Here is a 24,825-nt window from a genome sequence, read left to right on the forward strand (position 1 = left end):
ATGCTTAAGTCACTTGCTGCTAAAGTGACTACACAAATTGACATACTAGTCTGTGAGTAACTCCATACCCAATGGCGTACCTCCCCCGAGTGGGAGTACCATATACAACCATCTATACCAAGATGCTTAAGTCACTTGCTGCTAAGAAGTGACTACACAAATTGACCCCTCCATTGCACATTGCAGTACAATTTCTGGTATTACAACACGAATTTTTGGACGTCTTTATCATAGAGGTCAACTTAAAAACTAGTGCATAGGTCTTGTGGAGTCTCGGCTGACCTAACCACACCACTGGTGACTTCCTACAAGAAATGTGGCGCCGAAGTCACCACCTATGTACTTTAACTCCGTAAAGTACATGGTCTTTATCTATCATCTATGGAAAGTTGTAAAACATTCCTGCGATGGATTTTTATCACCCTAAAATTATTGTGCACTATTTTAGTGTGAAGAGCTTTTTTCCTGGGTACCATGGTTCACCCCAAGCTCATCTGTTGCTAAATTCTCCGATTTAACAAAAGATATGTCTGCCTCCGAACACTCCAGTTCAGCCCCACACTTTGAGTTTACTTCTTAACACTCCGGTTAAGTCAAAACTCATCAGATACATTAGGATTTACCGGCTAAGCTCTCCGGCTTAGCCTCCTATCCTAACTCAGCCCGATTTTATGTACACTACATATGTCGGATCCAATACTAACAACAACCAGGCTCATCTGGAGTGAGATACTACTCACTATTGCCATGTAAAACCTTATTAAATCTTAGAAATGCTCCACTCATTCCCCAGGGTCATACGACTTATAGGGTTTACACGCACATGAACTTTGTAAGCAAAATAGCCTGTCATGCAATATTACAATTGCTTATGTAGGAAAGTAATATATTTCCCAAATTCATATGGTAGCAACTAAAATGTGCTCACAATCGCACACTTATGTTGAACATAGGCAAGACTACACTTGCAAAATGCTATAGGGCGTCCCCCATGCATGAAATTGTCCAACCAAACTAGTCTTACTGCTAACCTCTAGATTTAGATCACTCCGGAACTAAATCACTCTGTTAGCACTAGCACACCATCATGGTCTTGCTACCTAGAGCTTCTCCGAACTATGTAACTGGGTTTTATTCCAACTTATGGCTATATTTGGTAATTTTCAAAGTTCAAATTTTATCTTGCACACTTTATCACTACAGACAAGTGTACATACAGACCTGCCATAGAGTCAAGTTACACGCACAAGCCTTGGCGTCCCATTCCACAAAGACTACAATTGATTCCGTGAGAATTTGATGTCCCATACCATCAAATTACCACCAAACCAATTGATGTGACATATAAAAAGGCTCTTTCCCCCCTCGAAAGATCACCACAAACTCTCGAGCAGTGGGATGTCGATGCATGGCAATAAAAAGAAGAGAAAACCATTCTAGTAAGTTTAAGAACAGTTCTCTTCGATCAACTTCTATAAGGGCATTGAGCATTACATCTCAAGACTATACCCCTTCAGATTTACCTTTGATTTCTACAAATCAATCCTAAATCTGCTATTATTATCTAGGCGTATGCTAATCCCTCAGATTGGTACTCCTAGATAAACCATTCAATTGAGTACTGCTAGCAGCACTGCTAGCCCCTTTATCCCAAGTAATACACACCTTAGGGATTACTTTTAGCAGGCAATCACGTGACTAAATCAAACTAGTCACTACTCTCTAGGCCCAAGTAGTGACACTATTTTGTTACTACCAACAAGGGCCAGCTTGCCTCTACGGGCCAAGGCTCTCTTGTTGCTACAAACAGTAAGCAACTTGTTTGGACACAAGGCATAACCACATCAAGACTACGCTTGTACATGGTTCTCATTTGCCAAAGTTTATCATCACAATCTTCTAGCAACATGTTAAAAGATTGTGAAGGGTTATGAGCACTACGGCTCAATTAGGCTTACCTTGATTTCTTGTGATAAGCACTTCGTCTAATTTGGGCACAACTGACGCCATTGCCGGTCCTCTTAGCCCAAGTAAAACACATCGCAGTTTTAGATTTACACTATAGCCAAACTACGTGACTTTGATGGTCAATACTAAGTCTATGCTCAACTTAAATTTAGTTTCTCTGAATTAAATGTGTGATCACCACATGTGTCACCCTCAATTCACTTCGAATTAGGACCAAGTCACTCCGGACTAGACCTGAGTGGTGACAGTGCAGAGAAGGTGTGTCTACAGAAGAACACATTTGTTTGTCACTACAAAACAAAACTTTGACTCTAGCAAGACGACGTTCGCAAAAGTGTAAATTGAAATCTGGCGAGGCTACGCTCCCAGAGTCTTCATAACAAAAATAAAAATGGTCGAGATTATTTATTGCGGGGATTATTTCTTGCGGGGATTATCCTTCCTCCCCAGCCGAGAGAGAGCGTTTGTTTGAATTTTTCATTTTTAATTTTTATTAAAATTGAATAATGAAAATATATAAAAAAAGAAATGGTTTTTTTTCTCCTCTTTTTCTGGCCGTTGGGTGGCCGCCTGTTGGCCGGTTGGCTGGCCGTGGCCGTGGCCGCCCGCTGGGCTGGCGCCCGCCTGGCCGCCCGCTAGGCTGGCCGCCACTGGACTGGCCGCCTAAGGGCTGGTTGGCCCTGGCCGCCCGTTGCCTGGGCGCCGCCGTGGGGCTGCCGCCGCCCTGGCCGCCCGCTGGCGTGGCCGCTCGCTGGGCTGGCCTGCCTGGGCGCCTCACACGTCTGACGGCACTGCACGTAGGCTTTTGTTCATGCAAGGCTGTTCGACGGCGCCCGTGCTCAGACGGCGCAAAGGTCAGTGTTTTCGCTTCACACACAGCAGCTCTTCGTTGTGGTCTTCGCAAAGGTCAGTGTGTTTACCCTCACACACAGTCGTGTGTTTCAAAGCTTTCGGGTCTGCGCCCCCCCTTCCACACAGATTGAACGATTCCTTCGCAGCCATTTAACGCAGAAAAAAAAACAAACGAAAATTGCTTTGCTTACCTACGATGCTGCTTGCTGTGTGTGACGGGGAGAGAGAGTGAGAGAGAGAGAGAGAGAGAGAGAGAGAGAGAGAGAGAGAGAGAGAGAGAGAAAGAGTTCTTCCCTTCAAAATCTTGGCCGCCTCCCTCCACACACTCCCTTGTGGAGATAAGGGTGAGAAGATTGTGGATGAAAACCATCGAGTGGGCTCCGGTCCCCCGTTCACGCGCGGACTCTCACGATCCCCTCGAACCACGCTCTGATACCAGTGTTAGATATCCGTAACGCCGCTACGGGCGTTACCACAAGAGGGGACGGCCTCTGGCTCACCACCCAGCCATAGAGGAAGAATGAGGATTGCCCCTCATCCCCCAGGCTATATAGTGTGTGGTCTGCCGTCCACACTAGCCTGGCCACCCATGACTCCGCATGGGCGTCCTCTCCCACTGAACCCCGGACATGGCCATCCGGTCTGCCGTCGGTCACAGGCGTTACAGCCTACGTGACAGGTAGTTATAACTTAATATGCATTGATAGTTGTAAATTAGTTGCAATGTGTATAGTGCTCTTACGCATCTATAAGTGAGTGGAGTGTTCATAACGTGGGGCCTCTAGTTGTTGGGAGATTTCATAGGAGATAAGGACCTTCTTAGGCCTAGGTCCAATGCTAGCCCGAATACATAGATGTTGGGCTACGATGGTAAGCGACACCAGGGTTTTCAGCATCACACAACCATCTATTTATTGACAGATGAGTCTAGCCTTGTGCTTAGGGTTGCTCTAAAGTGAGCTATATCTAGGTGGTGAGATAGCTCTACTGACCTTGGGTCTTGCTTGATGGAAGCTACTTTTGTATGTAAGCAAGACTCGAAGTTGTGAGTGCCTGTTTTTAAAACCCACCAATGGGGAGATGTGCTTTTAAATAGAGAGCTCCACGGTTAGATTAGATAGCAAAAAGAGCAAAGCAAGTAGAGAAGTAGAGGAGGATATATAATGAGAATTAGAATTCATGGATTGGATACGATCCACCTTGCCAAGCGAAGCTCTACTTTAGTGTTAAAAAGTAAAGGGAGAAACAAATAGGGCCTTGTCAAAACACCACTATAATAGTTCCCCGTGTATGTTAATAGTGTTCTTTACCCCCATGAAAGACATTTGTGTACGTGTGACAATCATGTTAACAACCCCTTGCTTGCCTCGTAACACTGGCAATAACATCAATACTACTAGTGATCTACTTTGGGGAGTACCATAAAGTCCATGTAAGAAACAAGACTCAAATAGTAAGACATCCACAACATTAGTAGATACTCGAATCAATGGGAAAGAGAGGAAGATAGATATTCACATAGCATCCAACCTCGATCCTTTTAGACTTAGCTTTTCCCACACTATGAATTTTCCATCAACCAATATGGGAAAGTAATAGACTCCATAGCAAGCCTTAATCCTATCAAGCCTTGAGACTTCTTGCAAATAGTCACCTTGAAAAAACTAATAATAATAGTCACTTTTGATTTTGCAAATCATGCTTGGACTTCCCATTGAGTTGGTCAAATTAGGTCAACATTGTATAAGACCATTGTAATATAATCAAATATTTAGGAGAAAAGTGTCTTTGATTGCTAAAGCTCTCTTATATGAATCATGTAGCATAGTGTCAACAATGATGCTTTATGTGCTTGATCTTGTCCTTCAAAGTGCATGGAATGCCTCATACCTAGTTATCTCATAGCCCACACAAGCTTATCCACAACGAGTACATTTTAAGCAACTTGAAGGAAACTTTTCAGCTATTTCTTCCCCATAATAAGTTCAACAATTGACAAAATAGTTTAAGACTAGGTGCCAATTTTAAGGGTTTAAAACATGGGAAGGAGTAACCTTCTAGAGAAAAAAGCTTGAGATATAATAACTTTGCATTTGGATTTTTGGTGATAATGCACTCTCTTAAGGCACCATTATCACCAAAACACAAAGATAAAGTAAAATTTCTTATGTGGTTGAGCCCACATGCATATGTAACTTAGTGGAACGACTCGTACACAAGTCATGTGATGCCCTTAAGAATTGAAAATTTTTGAGGTTTTCTTTTTTGGATGAGATGTTCCATCACATTTTATTACTGTAGATGGTGTGAGAGATCCTCGGTCAAGAAAAAACCTACTTTAAAATTATGAGGTGGTTTTAAAGCAATAAATTGGTCTTGGTGATCTTTATGTGTGTCATCCACCAAGTGAAGTGGAAGCACATTTTTTTGGCTCTCAAAGATCAAGAATACAAAGGTTATAATTGCCAAGTTGCTTGTGCAATCAACTAGTGGCTTTATTAAGCTCATCTCTAAATCATATCAAATCAAGTCACTGTTATAATATCAACTTTAACCAATAACATATTAAATCAAGTCAATGTTTCGATAGATTCAATTGTCCTTCTATTGTTTAATTGCACCAGCAGTTCAAAACCAATTTAGTGCAACATGATTTTATATGAAGTCTACGTGTCAATATCATTTCGTATCAATACAATGATAAATGGAATAATTCCATGAGTAAAATAAAGAAATACAAAACCATTATAAGGGAGAACACTTGCCATCTCATTAGAAATTTTTATACTACATAAATCTATTTTTCAAAGTTTTCTCATTCAATGAAGATAAACAACACTTCTTTCTAAAATCATTGATTTAAATCAAATAAACTATTATTTATATTCCCTTTGGTGTTGAAAATCCAACTTTGATAAAAGTCGATCAATTGACACGTGCAAAACCTTTCATAAAGATATGAGAGTTGGCTTATAAGTATGCAAGAGTTTCAAATCTACAACTATTGCGTATTCAAAATCTCAAAATACACATGTAAGGGAGTTTTGAATTCTCATGTAGCACACATGCGTTTAGGGTTTCATTGCGATGAAATTTTAGTAGGCTTTTTTTAAACATCAAATGTAATGGAATAACATATAAATATCAAATATAATGTACTAACGTATAAGTATCTGATGTAATGGAATAACATACAAATTCAATTATACCCTGCAAAGTAAAATATGCTCATGTCAGTGTAAATTTATAAACGAGGACATGCATATACACATCCCTGTTGCATTCCTAGGTGATACATTAACACATGTTTGATTGTGATTTGTAGCAAGGCCAATGATTGCAATTATGAGAGTACCCTCACAGAAACTGTGCCATCGTGCAAAGAATTGATCATGTGAGATAGCATACCTCCTCGCGCCAACAAGTTCGGGATGGGCACAAGTTTATGAACAATAATATGGCCACACACACTGCCATTTAGGGAGGTCATCCCGCGTGAGGGTTTACAGGGAAGACTAAGTAGTTTTGCTTGTTAGACACGATAACACAACATGATTCTATTAATTTTATTGGAGACTTGCAATGATAATAAAAGAGTAAGTAAAGCTATCGTGAAATAGCTTAATACTGACCTTTTTCAAATATTTAGTGGGGAAATAGGGTCCCCAAGGTGAGGCAAGAAGATCTAATCATAAGCAATCCGCCCCCTCCTCCCTACTACCATAGTGAGACCTAGTGCAGTGAGCAAGTATCTCAATATATGCCCAAAGTATGAACTTCCTAGTGTATTGAGCAAGTATCTCAATATATATGCCCAAAGTATGAACTTCATATTGTCTTGAGTAGTTATCTCAACATATGCCCAAAGTACGAACTTCTTAGTGTATTGAATAGCTATCTCAACATATGCCCAAAGTATGAGCCGTCCCCATGAATATAGCTTGCCACACCTTAAAAAATGAAGGTGCTAACAATGATTTAGGGGTTTGTGTGGCTATTTGTATGAATCTCTATAGTATAGATATGGTAATAGCTTGCCCAAGGGTAATGCAGGGAGAAGGGGCAAAGAGTAGGAGGTTGCCTTGCATCAAGGAGGAATCATAAGTAAGCATTCTCGCTAGTTAGACATAACAATAGACGCAGAAGAAGCAGGTAAAGCTACGGCTCTGTAGTTTTCAAACCAACAATAACGGAGTAAGCTCCAAATACATATAGAGTATGCTGCAGTATGGGGGGTGAACTCACAAATATAGTAGCTTTGCTATCATCATCGATTTGAGATCTATTTGAATGTGAAAATGTTCAACCGGTGATTTTTACAAGGCAATTTCATGTTTTTACCAAGCAATATTTTAGGTTTTTTCACGTCGATTTTTGGTTTTATGAGACTATTATCTTGCTTTTCCTAGGAATCTTTTCTTCTTATACAAGACAACGATGATAGCTCACCTTTGGAGCTTTCTCACAAATCCATCTTTTTTTAGGGGTTGTTGAAACACTCCAGCACCACTCCTCGGAGCTCGCTCCAAGGTCTTTGTGTGAACTAAGCCTAAGGGTAAAGGGAGTAAGAAAGAAAGATGTCAAGTTTCCCTCCTACATGTCCTCTAAGGGGGGCTTCACACATGTCACATGGATATGGGTGACCCACTAGGCAATAAGCCCCCATTGAGCAAGGTAGTCTGTGACCATCTTCACACGCTAGCTGGATGGCCACCCAAAATTCCATGCTAGCATGCTGAAGATGTGAGGGACCACGGGCCATTAAAATAAGCCCCCATTGAGCAAGGCTGTCTGTGCCCATCTTCACATGCTAGCTAGATGGCGCCCAAAATTCCATGTTGTCATGTTAAATCACAGATGCGTGGGAGCCTTTTTCATCCGATTGGTTGGTTCACCCCACCACGACCCGAGGCAGACATGCTCGCTAAAAGACTTGCAGTGTGAACAACGAGATTCGAACTCTTGACCTCTCTAGAAAATTGTAATAAAGAATATGATCATAAAGAAGTGACCGTCCTCCCTTTGTGAACGGACAACTCCTTGTGGTCTCCAGACGGATGACGTGGAGCTGGCAGCTCGGGGCCTGTCGTCGGAAGCCCCCCTAAAACCTAATCGAGAATCTTCGACAACTGAGAAAATACGTTTACATGTAAGAATGAAATTGCGTGTCCATTGAATACTCCGCTGTATATTAGGGAGGTTTCCCACGCGGCACCAGGGTCAGCGTGCGAGGTAGGCAATGAGCAATTACTTCAGAAATGGCGGGGCGGCGCAGCGGCGGAGCAGCGGCTGTGCAGCACTGCATGATGATTCTCTCATTGACCAGAGGAGGAGGAGGAGCAGGAGGAGGGGGGGCATGCATTTAAGTGCAGAGTTTATGATGCGTCTGTCGCCACGCAAGAGGTGGGCCCCACAAGGGGGGGCCCGGGGGGGTCTGGCCGCAGCAGCCAATGGCCTTGAGTGTTTGAAAACAGCAGCGACAGTACACGCAAGCGACGAGTGGAGGCAGAGCAGCGGGGCCCGCCATTCGAGTGATGGTAATTATTGGAAATTTACTGGGGGGAGGAAGTAACTAGATTTCTAACCAAAAGGCTACCTTTCCGCGGCAGTGCGGCTCTCTTTCAGAAGCGACGGAGATCCACAACTTGTGCTGCTCCTCCCAACCAACAGGAGGGGCCTTCAAATCGGTGGTTGGGGGCTAATATCTTTTTTTCTTAAAAGGAAAAAACAAAAATGACGATACATAGTGACTCTCTCTTCACTGTGTAGCCAGGCTTGACCCCCTCCTCCTCTCATTTATACCCTTGCATCTTGCCCCATCGCCCCTCGGATCGGCAACGCCATCATCTTCATGCCCATAGCTTCCCCTTGTTTCAGCCCCTCCCTTGCCCTAGAGCTTTACATGTCCTGTAGCCCCTTCGCCTAATCCGTATTTCCCCCCATCTTTTAAGCTCCTTCCCAGTTAGGGTTTCCAAATCCATTTATTGCACATGGTTGCCTTTTCTTCTACCTCTCAGGCTCTTTCACTTGGACTCACGACGTTCGAACAGGAAGAGCTGCCAGAGCTAAGCTCTTTGGGGAGTCTCAGGAAGGGTCTTCACAGGTCTAGGAGCAGCACATGGCCTCTGTGAGTGCAGGGACTCTATCTGCGAGAAAAGTTATCAGCTCAAGTGTTGCAGGTGGTCGTGGTGTGGAGCATTTGCCCAAAGAGATGAACGAAATGAAGATCAGGGATGACAGGGGCGGCGACACCAGCGAAGATAAGGTGAAATATGTCTCAAATCATTGCGGTTCTACCCATTATAGCACAGGGTATTGTAGGTCACGATCATACCTAGGGCCATAGCCATAGTTAAAGAGCTCTTTGTTCTGATTATTTGTGCTAATAAAGGGGCTTGCCACCCTTGATCGTAATTAAGGGCATTCAAGTCATGATCTACCACATTTGAATCTATATATATACTTTGATTAAGAGTTCTATCTCCTGATTATCTATGCGTGTGTTTGATTACTTATGCTAATCATGGGACTTGCTACCCGTGATCTGAACTGGGCATCTCAAGCTGTGATCTTAACATAGGGTGCTGCAGGTCATGACCATAACTGATGGTATGTGAAGCTATGAACATAGTTTTATGTCCCGGTTGTCAGTGCTGTCAAGGGTCTTGCCGCTGTTTATCACATTCTTAGTCAAGAATTCTAAGTTTTGCTTCAAAATATTGTGTTAATGCTGTTGGGGACCATATTTTGGCAGCTTTTCTAGCATAATCATAGAGAATAGTGGAATTTCCAGTCTTTTTTTGGAGCAGTGTTAGTCTATCCCTTGTGTCCGGTAAGCTTACTGCGTGTATGAGTGGTGCTTTTTTAAAAATGGGTTGGGTTATGCAGGAAATCGAGGCAGCCGTGGTGGATGGTAATGGAGCTGAGACTGGTCATATCATTGTAACAACTATAGGCGGAAAGAATGGTCAGCCCAAGCAAGTAAGTCTATTGGCTCTATGCACGATCTATCTTACTGCCTGGCTTGGATGCTCCTCCCTCTCCCCCCACCCGGTTCCCCCCCTTCTTTCTCCTAATTCTGAACGCCTACATCATTCTTTTTTGGTTTCAGACGATTAGCTACATGGCGGAGCGTGTTGTGGGCACGGGCTCTTTTGGGGTTGTTTTTCAAGTGAGTGAACCTCCTGTTTGAAATGAGTATACAAATGGCATTGCAATCCTTGAAAAAATGCAGTATTGGGTTCTTATCAATTCTTGGGTTTAACTTGAATTTTTTCTCCTTGTGCCCTCGCATATCATACAGGGGAAATGCTTGGAGACAGGTGAGACTGTTGCCATCAAGAAAGTGCTTCAGGATAAAAGATACAAAAACAGGGAGTTGCAGATTATGCGGCTTCTCGAACATCCCAACATTGTGTCTTTGAAGCATTGCTTTTATTCATCCACGGAGAAAGACGAGGTTTTCCTCAATCTGGTTCTAGAATATGTTCCAGAAACTGTATATCGCATTGCCAAGCATTACAACAGGATGAGCCAAAGAATGCCTCTTATATTTGTGAAGCTTTACACTTATCAGGTGATTCTTGAGAGCCGTTAATATTTCATCATGCCTTGCTTCAAAGATGCTTGGGCTTTGTTTAACTGCACTTAATCAATTGTGCAGATCTGTAGGGCACTTGCTTATATTCATGGAGCAATGGGCGTCTGCCACCGGGACATCAAGCCACAGAACCTTTTGGTGGGTTGAAGCCAACTTTGGAATGATGTATGTGCTAATAGATGCTAGGAAATTAGGCATTTGGGCATGTGTAATTGAGGATTTATTTTTTCAGGCCAATGCAGATTTTCTTATGCATGTAAGAGTTTTGAGATCAGGTACTGATGAGTGTTTCGTGCTCCCCAGGTGAATCCACATACCCACCAGCTAAAGCTATGCGACTTTGGGAGTGCTAAGATCTTGGTAGGCAGGCTGTGTTTGATAATTGATCATCATTGAATGGCTATCCCCTTAATGATATGAACTTGTGGCACTTTTGGCAACTGCAGGTGAAAGGAGAGACAAACATTGCTTACATTTGCTCTCGTTATTACCGGGCTCCTGAGTTGATTTTTGGGGCTGTGGAGTACACTACTGCCATTGACATATGGTCCACGGGCTGTGTCATGGCCGAGCTTATGCTTGGACAGGTGTTTATACTGTTGCTGCTTGTTCTGTGAAAAGGTATCAGTTTTTTTTTTTGATTTGTTTGTTGTTTGATTGACGGCAAGCAGCCTATTTTTCCTGGAGAAAGTGGAGTGGACCAACTGGTGGAGATCATTAAGGTGGGCTTATTCCTTTTCCTTACTGTTATGTGTTGGCTATTTAAGGTTCTGAGTCAGAATCTGAATTACAATCTACTACTATGTAAAAAAAAAAAATCATGTCATGAAGATTATGTTTTTCCTTGTTAACTGCCGCTATTACGTGACAGGTTCTGGGCACTCCTACTCGAGAGGAAATTAAGTGCATGAATCCTAACTACACAGACTTCAAGTTTCCACAAATCAAGGCTCATCCATGGCACAAGGTAAATGATATTTTCGTCAGGACTCATGTGCAAAAGAGTACCATTGATTTTGTCCCCCGCCGCGTAGTTGAATTGGTAAAGAATTGAAGTCCAAAAGTCAAGGTCACAAGTTTGACCTCTGCTTGCTGCAGTTGAGGATGTGTTGTAATAAGTTGAGTTGCCGAACCACTAATGAAAGAGTGTCAATGATTCAGTGTTTCTGTGGGCCTTGCGATATGGCTTCAAAATGAAGGAGCCGCATTACAAATTAAGTGTTGAAATATAGGAAGGTGCTCTTGGCATTGTCATCTAATGCGAGAGCTATTTGGAAAATCTAATCATTGAAATAATTGTGTTTTTTAAAAGATTAGTAATCTATTATTTTCAACTAATCTCATCTAAGGTCATGGTCATGAACCTCTAGACCACTTGGTCTCTCAAGGAAGCTAGCTTTTGTTGTTCAGTTTGATGGGACCAAAACTGTACATCCAACACTTTGCAGGTGGTTGATACTAAGAAGCCAGTAAAACTGGTTGAAATTAATATTACAGGCATAATAATTTTTGGTCTTTAAACCATAGTCATGTCTGGACATAATATAACATTTTTCTATCTCAGACTTATACAGAACATAATATATATAATATAATACAGATGATTGTCATGGGCTAAGAGTAACATTATCAGCTAGTTGGTTTCCTTATATATCACATCAAGCACACATTGTCACATGTATAACAATAAACAATGTTTAGATGTAAGTGATTAAAGGAATGGGTGCTATGTAGCTATCATAGAGTATGCAAAAGAGACTGCTATATGGTAATCATTAATAGCAATAGCCACATGTTTTCAAGATGAACATAATTGGTCTTGCAAGTGGGGTGGATTTGGTGAATAGGATGAGTTCTATATGTGTCACCATTTGGCCACCCAATTGGTCTACCCGTACTTTCTCATCATGTATGTACATTGTCCATGGCAGTTGTATATGTCGGGGATTGATGCCACTCATGTGATACTATGGACTTGGCTTTCCGTTGGGACTTGTGCCTCTGTGTACATGCTCGGAAATGCTTGGTGGATTGGTGTTTCATTGGGTCTAGTACCTCGTGTACTTGCTTGGAGCATGTCTATTTTGATATAGTCTCATGAACGGGGATTGTCCATACCAATGCTGCATTGCATAGCATGTTTATGTGCTTGCAATTGCAATTGAAATTGCATGCTGTTTTCATGCTTGTTTGACCAATGTGTAGTTTCGGGTAAGGGGACGTCCGCCTGCGAACCGTGCGTGTGAAACTGTCTGCTGACATGGTTATGTGGCATGTGACAGGTGGTAAGTATTGGTCATGAACCTAGCCTTAGGAGTTTAACACTAATTTAAAAGTGAGTGTGTATACACTTCGTTAAGTTTTGCGACTAAAACTCACTTATAAATTATGACCAGTCCGGTGTTCACACACATTGATGTCCCGAGGTGGATAAAACCCTATGTCTATTGCCCAGACCTTACCCCCTTTGTACAAAGGGAGTAACCAGCCATGTGTCCACTCTAGCTTTCTCCACAAAGCATCTGCCTACCACCTACATTGGACAACTCACCACCTCACTCCTACTCTCTCTAGAGATTGACACCTCCTTCATGAGGACATTTGGGTTGTATTTTTTGTACTCTATCTTTCCCAACTCCATAAGGTGTTTCTCAAGCTTCCAAGAGTGTTTCCGGGTGCTAATCACTCTCTTACACTCCCCAATGACTGAAATTCAGCAAAATAGCTCTCTTTATTGCTGTAATTTCTTTTTGCTGAAAATCCTAATTTCAGCTCTCCTTTCTCAAGTTGAACTATAGGGGAAGCTTTCCCAGGGTTCCCTTCATCCTCTTGAAGACTTTTGTCGCGAAGAAATGCGGCAAATCGAAGATCTCATCATTCCAAGGACCTCTATCGCGAAGACTTCCGTTGTACTTGCAATTGGTAAGCTTTTATGCTTAAATATGGAAGCAAGTTGTAGGAGGGAGGAACCAGATTACAAGATCACATACCTTGTGTAGTGTTCTCTTGTCCTACGTGCTCTCTTGCAGATTGTTGCTACCATGTGTTGGTGGAACAATAGAGAGCAGATGGTAGGGAACATGGGCACTTGAGAGGGTAGTGTGAGTTGCAAGTCTACATCGACAACCACTTATTTGCAATACTGTATTCATATGCATTGGTATAGAAATTTGGTCAGAAATGCCCATGACACTATGTACTTGATTCTCCCAAGATCAATATACTTTATTTGAGAGAGGGGTCGGCCGTTCCGGCTCATTGTGTGTCTTTTGTCAATTCAACAAATTACTTCTTGTATTGAGCATGTGTCCATTAGTGTATTTAAGTGAATGGATTAGCATTGTGTTCAACCAAGGTACATTGGTATGAGAGCATACGGTTCTCTTTTACTTGTATCGTGAGAGATGATCACCGTGAACACTAGCTATTTCTACACTTAGAACATTATGGATAGCCATACAGTAAATGTTGGAGATGCTAACTCAAGAGGCAGAGACAATGAAATGCATGCCTCCAATGCTTTACAGGATGAGCAAACTCATGTGGTGCACAATAGGGAACATAAATATGTGGGACAATCGTCTCGTGGCAAAGAGAAGATACAGAAAGAAGAGTCCATAGTCTTGAGGGTTGAACTTACTCGTATGCAGACTCTTCTCCATGCACAACAAGAAGAATTGAATCTCTACCGCTGGGAGGATCCATTGGTACATGACCGTTTGAAGGCCAAGAAAGCTGAATCTTATATGGATCATGCAATGGCAATGATTGCTCAAGAGTTGCACATGCAACCGAGGGATGCAACACGTGCACACTTGGCTCGTACCAAGGATGCCTATGCAGAAAAGACAACCATCTCACATGTCTTGGAATCCTCACAGGTGCCTAAACAAGAACTTATGTCTAAGAGGATGAATCTCCATGCTATGGGAGAGGAACAATTAGTGACTTCACACCATGTAGGAATACCTTATGTAGCTTGTGAAGCACACAATGTTTATGGCAGTGGTCAAAATGTATATCAAATACCATTGCCGGCTGAAAATGTGCATGCACAATACGTGCAACATGGGTTGCAATTTTCTGTTGGTGTAGGTATTCCGCGTATCTCTCATGCCACTCATGCCTTCGAGCATGCTCGTGAGGAAGAAACTATGGCTGAAAATGTAACAATGCATGTTGAGGGGTCAGCCATGTCTCATGCTTACAGGGCACATGTATCTATGCCTTTTGCATTACCTTTTGGTCCTAAAATGATGCCAGTCATAGGGGCTGTCCCAATGGACAAACATGGGGTAAAACATGTCAAGATGCAACCACATGCATCAAAGTCTCGTGACTTTAAAGCTAGAGACAAATCTATGAAGTTTGACGCATATCATGGGGAATATGATGCATCAAAGGCACTTGCTTTTATTGCCCAGTTTGATATTGCTTTCAGTGATGAGGATTTCACTTAGAAATCCATGATCCGGCATGTAAGCATGTTCACCGAATCCTGTTCGATCATGGGAAGAGTTCAAGGAGAGGTTCTATGCTCAATTCTTGCCTCTCAATGCATTGAATGAGATAATAATGAAGTGGGGATTGGGTGAGGAGGAAAATGAGGAGAAATCAGTGAATGCATGTATACAAAAGTTTTAGAAAGTGCTTTTGAAGGTGTCTCCATTTATGCATGTCACCGAGGCGAAAAGGAAGAGAAGGTTTCAATCGGGATTGTAACCCTTGTACAAAGTGGAACTACAAATGTATCCTGGTCACACCTTATACCAATTAATCGCAGCCGCCACTGTCACCGAGCAATTGGAACTCAAATTGAGTCGATCCAATAAGGCTAAATCCTCATTTCAAGGCAAAGAGAGGGTTGTCCAAAACCTGCAAAATAATGGACAGTCACCTGAAAAAGATCAAAACCAAGATAAAAATGGTCCAAAGGTTGACGATAACATTACTAAGAAGCGTCCCTTCAAAGTGAGAGACTATGGTCTCACTCTGGAGCAGAAAAAGCAACATATGAGCGAGGGGAAATGCTTTACTTGTGGTAGTACCTTCAAAGTGAGAGACTATGGTCTCACTCTGGAGCAGAAAAAGCAACATATGAGCGAGGGGAAATGCTTTACTTGTGGTAGTACCGAGCATATTGCAAAGGCATGCCCAAACAAGAAGCGTGAAAATGCGAAAGCCTAATGTGCATATGGTTCCGGATGTGCAGGGCAACACTCCACATGATAGTGAAGGCAGGGTTGTATGTAAAGCTTGGGGACAACTTAAGGATCGCTTTGTTCATGTTTGATGATTGTGCATCTGAGAATTTCATATCTACACAGATGGCAGCTACTTTGGGTATTGATGTGGAGGACATGGGTCCTCAAATTGAAGCAGGGGTTGCCTTTGTTGGTAGGGAAGTGCATGTTATGCCTATTATTGGCAAGTTGCGCATACACATTCAAGGCTATGTGGATCATGAGGATATTCTTGTGGCGCCTTGGAATGGTTGTGATGTATTGCTTGGAAAGCCTTGGCATACACGTATTGATTAGTGCAAGGCTTACAAAACCAACAGGATCACCTTCATGCATAAAGACCGAGAGCATGTAATTGATGCTTGTGAAGAGGGTGATACCATTCTCCTTGTATCTCATGTACAAATTAAGAAAGTAATGGAAAGGAGTGTTTTTGCGCACTTGATTTTTGTACAGGATCATGTTGAAGATAATAATGTACATGTAAACACTCTTAGTAATGATAGGCTGAAATTCTTGCAAGAGCACAATGATTGTTTTGTTGATGAGTTACTAAATGAGTTGCCACCAATTAGCCCTTCTCTTATCCATCATGCCTCATGAGAAGCATGAGGCTTTTGATTTGCATTGCCTCAATGTGGAGAAGGGCACCAAGAAGTCCAACTTCCATCATTGGACATGCCGATATTGCGGCAAGTCATACACCAGTGGAACAACAAGGCTTCTCCAGCACCTTTCAAAGATTGGGGGACAAGTTGCCCCATGCAAGGAGATTCCGCAAAGCATTGCCGATGACATTTCGTGGAAGATGAGCGGCGGCTCAAATTCAAGTAGAGGAGCATCATCAACACACGCACCGGCAGCACCACCAGCACCACCATCGGCACATGATGAAGCGGCCACCGGCTCTTTCATTGGTGTATCCTCCACTGCCACTTCCACGGATGCACGGTCCGCCTCCGCACCGGGCAAAAGGCAAAGGGTGGTAGAGCGTGAAGGGGTGCAACCCTCTCTCCACCAAGTCACGGGTAGTGTGAGAGGTTCGGTTGCATTCCTTAGGGAGCGACAACGCCTTGCGGAGATAGAGATTGCTCGCACCATTATTGAATGCAATCTTGCCTTCAATGTACTCCAAAAGGAGCAATGGAAGAAGATGGTGACGGCGATTGCAAATGTGGGCCCATGCGAGGGGTGGACGGGGGTCTCTTACACGGCTATGCGCACGAGGAAGATTGATGAAGAGAAGGAGAGAATTGATCGAGCCCTTGACCCGATTCGAGCCGCATGGACGAAGTATGGATGTTCTATTCTCACAGATGGATGGAGTGATCAAAGGAAGCGTGGCATTATCAACATCCTTGTGTCTTGCCCGCTTGGCACATACTTCTTGTGTGCGGTTGACACCGGGAGAAGGGGGAGAAAGACTACCGGGAGTTTCATCTACCGCCATATTAGGCAAGCGATCATAGAGGTAAGCATTATTTTACTTAAGTGTGGCTGATTTTGTCATTTCAAAGCCCTCAACTCATATGATTTATCTACCATGTAGGTTGGGGCTCAAAACGTGGTGCAAGTCATCACCGACAATGCATCAAATTGTCGACGCATGGGCCGCTTGCTTGAGGAGGAATTCCCCACCATTGTGTGGACTGCATGTGCGAGTCATTGCATTGACTTACTCATGGAGGATGTGGCGAAGCTCGGCTGGGTGAAGAGGATTGTGCAACAAGCTACATCTATTGTCAACTTCTTCATGCTAAAGGTGAAGGTGCTTGCTATGTTTTGTGAGCATAGCAGGCTTGACTTGAAGAAGCCATCGGCCACCGGCTTTGCCTACATGTGGCTGGTTTTGGAGCGTCTATACGATGTGAGGTCCGCCCTTAGCCAGACAGTTGAGCACGTCACTGAAGAGGCCAAAGCCATGCAACGCTTTTGCCTAGAGGAGAGATTTTGGACTAGAGTCCGAGCAATTGTCATTGCTATGACTCCATTCTATAGGCTCTTGCGGATGACAGTTTGCGAGGGGTCCACCATGGGGCTTCTTGTCCACTTCTTTTGAGCTGCCCTTGTGGAGTTGGAGGCTTGCACAGACATTACATCTGAGGAGCGAGCACAAATCATGGAGATTGCACAGAAGAGATGGAGGTGGATGCACAAACCAATCCACGGGTTTGCAGCATTGGTACATCCAGCCTCCAGTAGTTTGCACCGATAGGGAGCTTCGACAAGATCGGGATGCATATATGCTTCGAGCTGTGCCAGTTGATGAGCACAATGCCTTTCTAGAGGAGTTGGGCTGCTATGTTGATCAGAGAGGTCAAACCTCCTTTTCGTCTCCCACTTGCTGGAGGAGGGAGTCACTTGTGAAGCCCCTTTTTTGGTGGGACAATTTTGGGTATAAACTAGAGCATCTCCAACCCATAGCCTTAAGGGTCCTAGCCCAGGATTGTTCTACGGGTGCATGTGAGAGGAACTGGAGTCCCTATTCTCTCATACACACGAGGATACGCAATCGACTGAGCACACGACAGTTGGAGCGGTCGGTCTACTGCCGCACTAACTTGCGCATGATGTAGGGCATTCTTAGTATGGGTAGTCCCAAGCAAGTAAGTGACAAGTCTAGACTAACTTGTCATGACTCATAACTTTTAAGTTTTGTGTACACTGTACAGACTCTAACTTTTGTGCCTTAATGTGTAGGTCAATGTTGACACTTTCACGTTGACGAGTGAAAACTTTGCAAGTGTCAATCAACAACCTGATAAGGAGGAGGAGGCAATCTTCATGGAGCTCTATAGTGAGCTTGTGGCAGCAGATACTCGCAGCACCAGGAGTCAGCATGGACGGGGCCGAGCAGTTGGAGTTCATAGGCCTCCGCCTTCGACATCGGCAAAGGGTGGCCTTCGCACATATGTGAGGCGGGGATCCTCGAGCTCCAATCCCCGCCTTCATGATGATATTCCATTGCCCCCTCATGATGATACCCCACTGCCTAGAGAGCCCTTGTTTGATGATGATGGCAACCTACTTAGTGAGAATGGTCCCCAGAGTGTCTCGTCCACCTTCGAAGAGTCCTCTTCAGAGAACTCTCTTGATGGACACTCTAGTAGTGATCATGTTGATGATCATGCAGATGTTGGTGATGATGTAGACTTTTGATATGTTATAGCTCTCTAGGCATTGGGCATCTATCTCCTTCTAGCCCATCGATGATGTATTGTAGTATGTAGTATCATGTATGTACGCATGTTGGCGGTCGCCCATGCCATGAGTTTTTGGCCTATCCTTTTGTAGCAATTTTGTACTCTAATGGCATGATGACATTATGTTCATGGTTCTACTATTTTGTAACTTCTTGTCTACAATTTTTAAGTTTAGGAAGTAATTTTTTTAAAAAACGTACTAATATCGTACCGTACCTCAAAAAATTTTAAGGTACCAATTAGTACCATATTTTATCGTACCGTACCGTATCGTACCTTTCGTACTAACTAACCATGGCTCTTCCTACCGCAAGTTCATTTGGCACTTTCCATGGATTGCTTCTTCTTTGCATGATTTGACAAAGAAGAAGGTCACATTCAAATAGACTAATGTAGAGAGGGATGCATTCCTCAAATTGAAAGATGCAACTACTCATGGGTCAGTGTTGATCATTCCGGATTTACAAAAGCCTTTTGGTGTGGAATGTGATGCATCTGGAAATTGCATAGGAGCTGTTCTAAATCAAGAGGGGTGTGTTGTGGCTTATGAGAGCTGTAGATTGCATGATGCAGAGCTATCTCTTGGCATTTATGAGAAAGAGCTCTTGGTTGTAATTCATGCACTTACTATATGGAAACATTATCTTCTTGGGACTGATTTCATTGTGAAGATAGATCACCAGAGTTTGAGGTATTTTCTTATCCAAACTAAGTTGTCAAAGAAGCATATGAGGATGGCCAATTTCCTCTCTATGTATCATTTTCAGATCTTGCACACTCCAGGAAAGAAGAATGTAGTGGCAGATGCATTGTCACAAAAGCCGTATGTAGCAGCTATCTCGGTTGCCTCTCATGGAGACTTGTCTGCCATGCATGATTTGTATTATACTGATGTTGATTTTGCCACTATTTGGGCTTATTTGATGACTGGTCATGCACATGTCTCATATGTGATCAAAGAGGGTTATCTCATGAAAGATAATTGCCTATGTGTGGTATTTGACTTGAGGCAGAAAGTTTTGGATGGGTGCCATGCTCCTCCATATGCTGGTCATAGAGGCATAATGCCTACTACGCACATGATTGAGCGGTATTTCTTTTGGCCAGATATGCGGAAGAACATAGAGGCACATGTACGTGCATGTATCACATGTCAAAAGGTAAAATTTGATAGGCAAAAGGCATCAGGTTTGCTTCAGCCATTGTCTATTCCTACGCAGCCATGGGAAAGTATTACAATGGATTTCATTATGGACTTGCCACGGACCCAACAGGGTAATGATGCAATTTGGACAATTGTGGATAGGTTTAGCAAGCAAGCTAGCTCACTTCTTGCCGGTCAAAAAGACCATCAAAGCTGAGCATATGGTTAAAATATATCTTGCACAAGTGTTCAAGCATCATGGAATGCCGAAGTCCATTGTGGGGGATAGAGATCCCAGGACAAGTCTCTTTTGGCAGGCCTTATTTGATAATATGGACACCAAATTGGACTTCTCATCAGCTTATCACCCTCAAACGGATGGGCAAAGTGAGGCTGCAAATCAGTCGTGTTGGATCTCTTGAAATGTTATGTGGTGGATCAGAAGTCTTCTTGGGAGAAGTACTTACCGCTTGTGGAATTTGCATACAACAACACGATGCATGCATCTACGGGAAAGGCCCTGTTTGAGATTGTTTATGATAAGGTGGTTTTGCCACCCATCCTTCGCACAAAGGATGAGATATTTGCAGCTGATGAGTATGTAAGAGACTTGGGTATTACATTTGCTCAGGTGCGGACAGCCATTGCAAGGTCACAAGACAAGCATAAAAAGGCTGTCGACAAGCATAGAAGGCAATTGGATGTTAAAGAGAATGATTGGGTATTGCTGAAATTTGAGAAAGCAAGACTTGCAAAGAGGCCTGGCAAAGAGGGTGCATGTCACCACTTCTTTGGCAGACGTCTGGAATGATTTCATGATTGAATAGGGCCCCATGGAAGGATTGGTATCCTGGTGTGAGTTCCTGGCATGATTTATGAACTCATGGAAGGGTGGTAACCTTGGTGAGTGACTCTGGACTCATGGAAGGGTGAGGATATGAGTTGGGGTGGAGAGTCGGAGCCGAAGAGAGAGGCGGGGAGGGATTGGAGAGGTTGAGAGGAAGAGGAGGGGGGAAGCGTGAGAGGTGGGAAGGGGGAGGGGGAGGGGCTACGAGCTAGAGTGAGGGGCACATGCAAGAGGGAGGGGGACATAGGTGGAGGTAATGCGGAGGCAATGTGAGAGGGGGGGACGCAGGCGGGGGCAGAGTGAAGGGAGGAGAGAGGGGGGAGGGGTAGAGGCGAGAGCAGAGGATAGTACGGAAGGTGGAGAGGGGGCGAAGGCGGGGGCAGCGCTGTTCTAGAGGGGGGGGGCGGGAGGGGCCTCACAGCTCTCGATTCGTTCCCTCGTTGTGTAGCCTCTTCTTTCTCTAGTTTGACCTTGAATGGTCTTGGCAAGGAACACAGTTAGTTTTCAAACCTCTGTTGGAGTCCAAGAAAACTTTCCAGATTATCAGTCTTATCCAAGAGCAGAAAATCTTCGGCGAGGTTCATCCTCCGAGAATTCACACATCATGCCTATTACTTAGATACTGGTAGAGGTAGAGGCAAATCATCATCTAGAGGATGTGGTGGTAATCCAGTAACAACAACAAGAAAATCAGTCTTATGTAGGTGGAAGAGGTCACTCTAGAGGTAGGGAGAGCCAAAGAGGTCGAGGTGGTTGACAAAGAAATCAAAACGCAAATAGCATGGAGTGCTATTATCTTGGCAAACCAAGGCACATTGTAAAGGATTGCTATAAAAAGTAGAATGATACCAAAAGTGGAAAGTTACAGTAAGGCAACTATGCATCATTAAGTAAACATGTTGATGACATAAGTGAGCAGCTGTTTGTGATGAAGCACATGCTCAGTTTCACGATAGGAGATGTGTCAAGATTAGGAGAGATTTGGTATGTGGATTCTGATGCCTCTCTAACGCGTGTTGGTAAAGTGTCATTGTTTATGTAGGATGGCAAAATAAAGTACTTGGCAGATGTACTTTATGTTTCTAATATTATTAAAAACCTTGTTTTTATTGGATAGATGGTTGAGTAGGTTTGCAAGTGATGTTCAATCGTCAATGTGTTTTGTGAAATACTTCAAAAATCATTACTGCTTGGTTGCAAAGGGTAACAAAAATGTTAGGATGTTCACTTTGGATGTTAGCATGCTTGAGGTAAAGGTAGCGATGGGACAAGTACATAGTTGCCAGGCGTTTCGTGAAACACGTTTTATAAACGTTTCAAAAACATTTCTTTCAAATCCCAGACGTTTCAAAAACGTTGCATACAAAACGGGGGGGTTATAGGTTTCAAAGTTTATATATAAGTTTATAATATGTAAAAAATATGTTGACTTCCCTGCAAAGCAGTATTAAACATATATCATTTACACATTAAAACATGTTTTCAAGTTAAAACTAAAGAATCTGGATAAAAAATGCTTAAATTGTATAGTTTCCAGGTGGACACGAATGAAACGCGTTTCATTCGTATGAAACGTTTCGAAACTGAATGAAACACGTTTCATTGCAACTATGGACAAGTGTCATTGCAAATATTGTCATATAGCACAAGCACATTGTTCATGTGAATACTAGGAAATTCTCTTTTCCCATCCAATGATGGAATTCCAAATGTAATGGGAATTCCTCTTTTAACATTTAATTACTTCTCATAGATAAATAAATTTATCTAAAAATTCATCTTTGAAAATTAAATGAATTATCCCATAATTCCAATATGATAAGAAATTATCTTTTCCCATCCAATCATGGAATTTCAATGTAATGAGAATTCCTCTTTTAACATTTAATTACTTCTCATAGATAAATAAATTTATCTAAAATTTTATTTTTGAAATTAAATGAATTATCCCATAATTCCAATCTTGATCCATCGGGTCAAGTGTTAATAGTAGCAATCTGACAGCACAATCCACTAATCTCATAGTGATTTGCTGAAGTCACTATAATCATTCCAGTTACGAATACCATCACAAGGATTCATCCTATTCATCCTCAACGATTGAAGTTTATGTAGCTTTAAGTTGATGGTATGGACAAAATATGTGAAGTGTGCCAGCCTGGTAAAGCAAGCCAAAACATGCTTTTTCGCATGAAGAACATGTCAGTGCAAGGCCATTGGATGTTATGGGGACCGACCAAGATTGCAACCTTGTATAACATTGACCCTATCTAGATTCATAACAAAAAAATCTAGGGACTGGTTATAACTCTGAATAGATATTGGCAACTGAGACACATGCATTGTGAGGGCAAAAGGATGAAAGGACAAGATGTGCGAGAGATTGGAGCAAACACAACACAACATGAAATGGGTGAGTGAGTGTATATATGATGATGAATGAAAACATGTACAAGAGGCCCTCTGATGTGAGGTGACTCTGAGTAGAAGACCAGTGCGGAAGCAAAGATGATGTAGGAGCTGAAGCACGGTCGGTGATGAAGGCTCGCGACGATGTGAGGCGAAGGCACTCCGAGAGGTGGTCGGTGTTCAAGGCTCGTGTCAGTGGATGCAGAGGAACTCCGAGGTCGTAGTGTGCAGTGGAAGGTGAAGTGATGCAGGCTCTGGTGACAAGGGTGCTGCGGTACTTGAAGGGTGATGAAGAGCAGAGAGGGCTGCCGTCCCGAGTGGTGTAGTGGTGCAAGCTCTGGTGACAAGGGTGTTGCAATACGTGAGTGAGAGAGAGGAGTAGAGAGTGTTTCTGTCCCGAGTGGTGTAGATGGTGAAGATAAGCAGAGAGGTTGCCGTCTCGATGATGTGAGATGGTGAGCAGAGAGGGGTGCCATCCTGAGGTGAACTGTAGAAGAAAAACGCTGATGTACTGTAGCAGAGATTGGGCTGCTGTCCCAAGATATGTACTGATGATAAAACGATGATCTGTTGTACTGTAGCAAAGAGTTGGCTGCTGTCCCAAGGTGTGAACTGATGTAAAATGCTGGTGCTCTCTATGTAGCAGAGAGCCGATGATGAAGCAGCTGTAGTGTAGGCCCTGGCAAAAGCAACAGCAGCAAATGTGGTACCTGATGTGGTCTATGAAGTAGTACAAAAGCTGAATGATGAAGCTATGCTATATGTAGTAGGGTGAACTGCTGGTCGGCCCAGTAGAGGTGCTGTCGGCCAGCAGCAAGACCCAAATAAAACTAGAAAAACAAATAAAATCCAGTAAAATCACCTTTTTAGGGTTGGAAAAAATGCCGTTTTCACACATGCATGTCCCAGATTTGTTCATGTCACGCCACGAGGTTCTCTCGATACATGTGAATACTTGGTCGCTTCTTCACTACCAGCTTCTGCACAAGTTTAGCATTAATGGAGTTGTTAGTGCTACTAGGGTCAAAAAGGGTATGCATAGTCTTCCCTAACACCAACCCATACATACGTATTAAGTCGTTAGGTCTGAAGTCTGCCATGTTTAAATGCATTCCATGCAAGCACTTTGACCTAAAAATATAGTATCCAATGAAGAAATTTGAGGGGTACCTGCTACTTCAATCAAATGAGCTGCCTTGCTCTTTGGCTTTGGACAATTCGTGTAGCATGCAATAGGTTGATCATCGTAACATGCAACAAAGCCTTGTTTATACCAGTGAGTTTATGCAATTCCACTTTGAGAGAGAAGAGAAGAGAGAGAAGATAGATAGTCGAAACAATATTGGGTCCCAAGTACCCACGAAAAGCCGCGCCCCCCCCCCCCCATGCGGCAAGTAGGAGTATTTGCTTATATTTTTTTGGAGAACTTTGTACAATGAATATGAATGATGACTAAGGACTGCCAAACGCAAGGACGAAGTAGACGAAACGCAGGCTGATCTAGATGCTGTCCAAGCTCGTTTGAATAGCTCTTCAATGACCACTATGCACGCCCAAAA

The 24,825-nt window shown here is 43.0% G+C and overlaps 1 protein-coding gene across 1 annotated transcript in view; it reads left to right on the top strand.

The window, feature by feature from the left end:
• The first annotated feature begins 8,394 nt into the window (after window positions 1-8,394).
• The window catches only part of LOC147622310 (shaggy-related protein kinase epsilon-like), a 28,088-nt gene continuing 11,657 nt past the window's right edge, over window positions 8,395-24,825 (top strand). The window contains exons 1-9 of the mRNA XM_086823412.1: window positions 8,395-9,085; window positions 9,709-9,801; window positions 9,932-9,991; window positions 10,124-10,396; window positions 10,484-10,558; window positions 10,724-10,780; window positions 10,867-11,007; window positions 11,092-11,142; window positions 11,292-11,387. Coding sequence (XP_086679538.1) covers window positions 8,939-9,085; window positions 9,709-9,801; window positions 9,932-9,991; window positions 10,124-10,396; window positions 10,484-10,558; window positions 10,724-10,780; window positions 10,867-11,007; window positions 11,092-11,142; window positions 11,292-11,387 — 993 coding nt within the window. The 5' untranslated portion in view covers window positions 8,395-8,938. The remainder of the gene's footprint in view (window positions 9,086-9,708; window positions 9,802-9,931; window positions 9,992-10,123; window positions 10,397-10,483; window positions 10,559-10,723; window positions 10,781-10,866; window positions 11,008-11,091; window positions 11,143-11,291; window positions 11,388-24,825) is intronic.

Source organism: Cibotium barometz, chromosome 29, assembly GCF_041138505.1.
Source record: "Cibotium barometz isolate CiBa-2024 chromosome 29, ASM4113850v1, whole genome shotgun sequence".
Taxonomy (NCBI): Eukaryota; Viridiplantae; Streptophyta; class Polypodiopsida; order Cyatheales; family Cibotiaceae; genus Cibotium; species Cibotium barometz.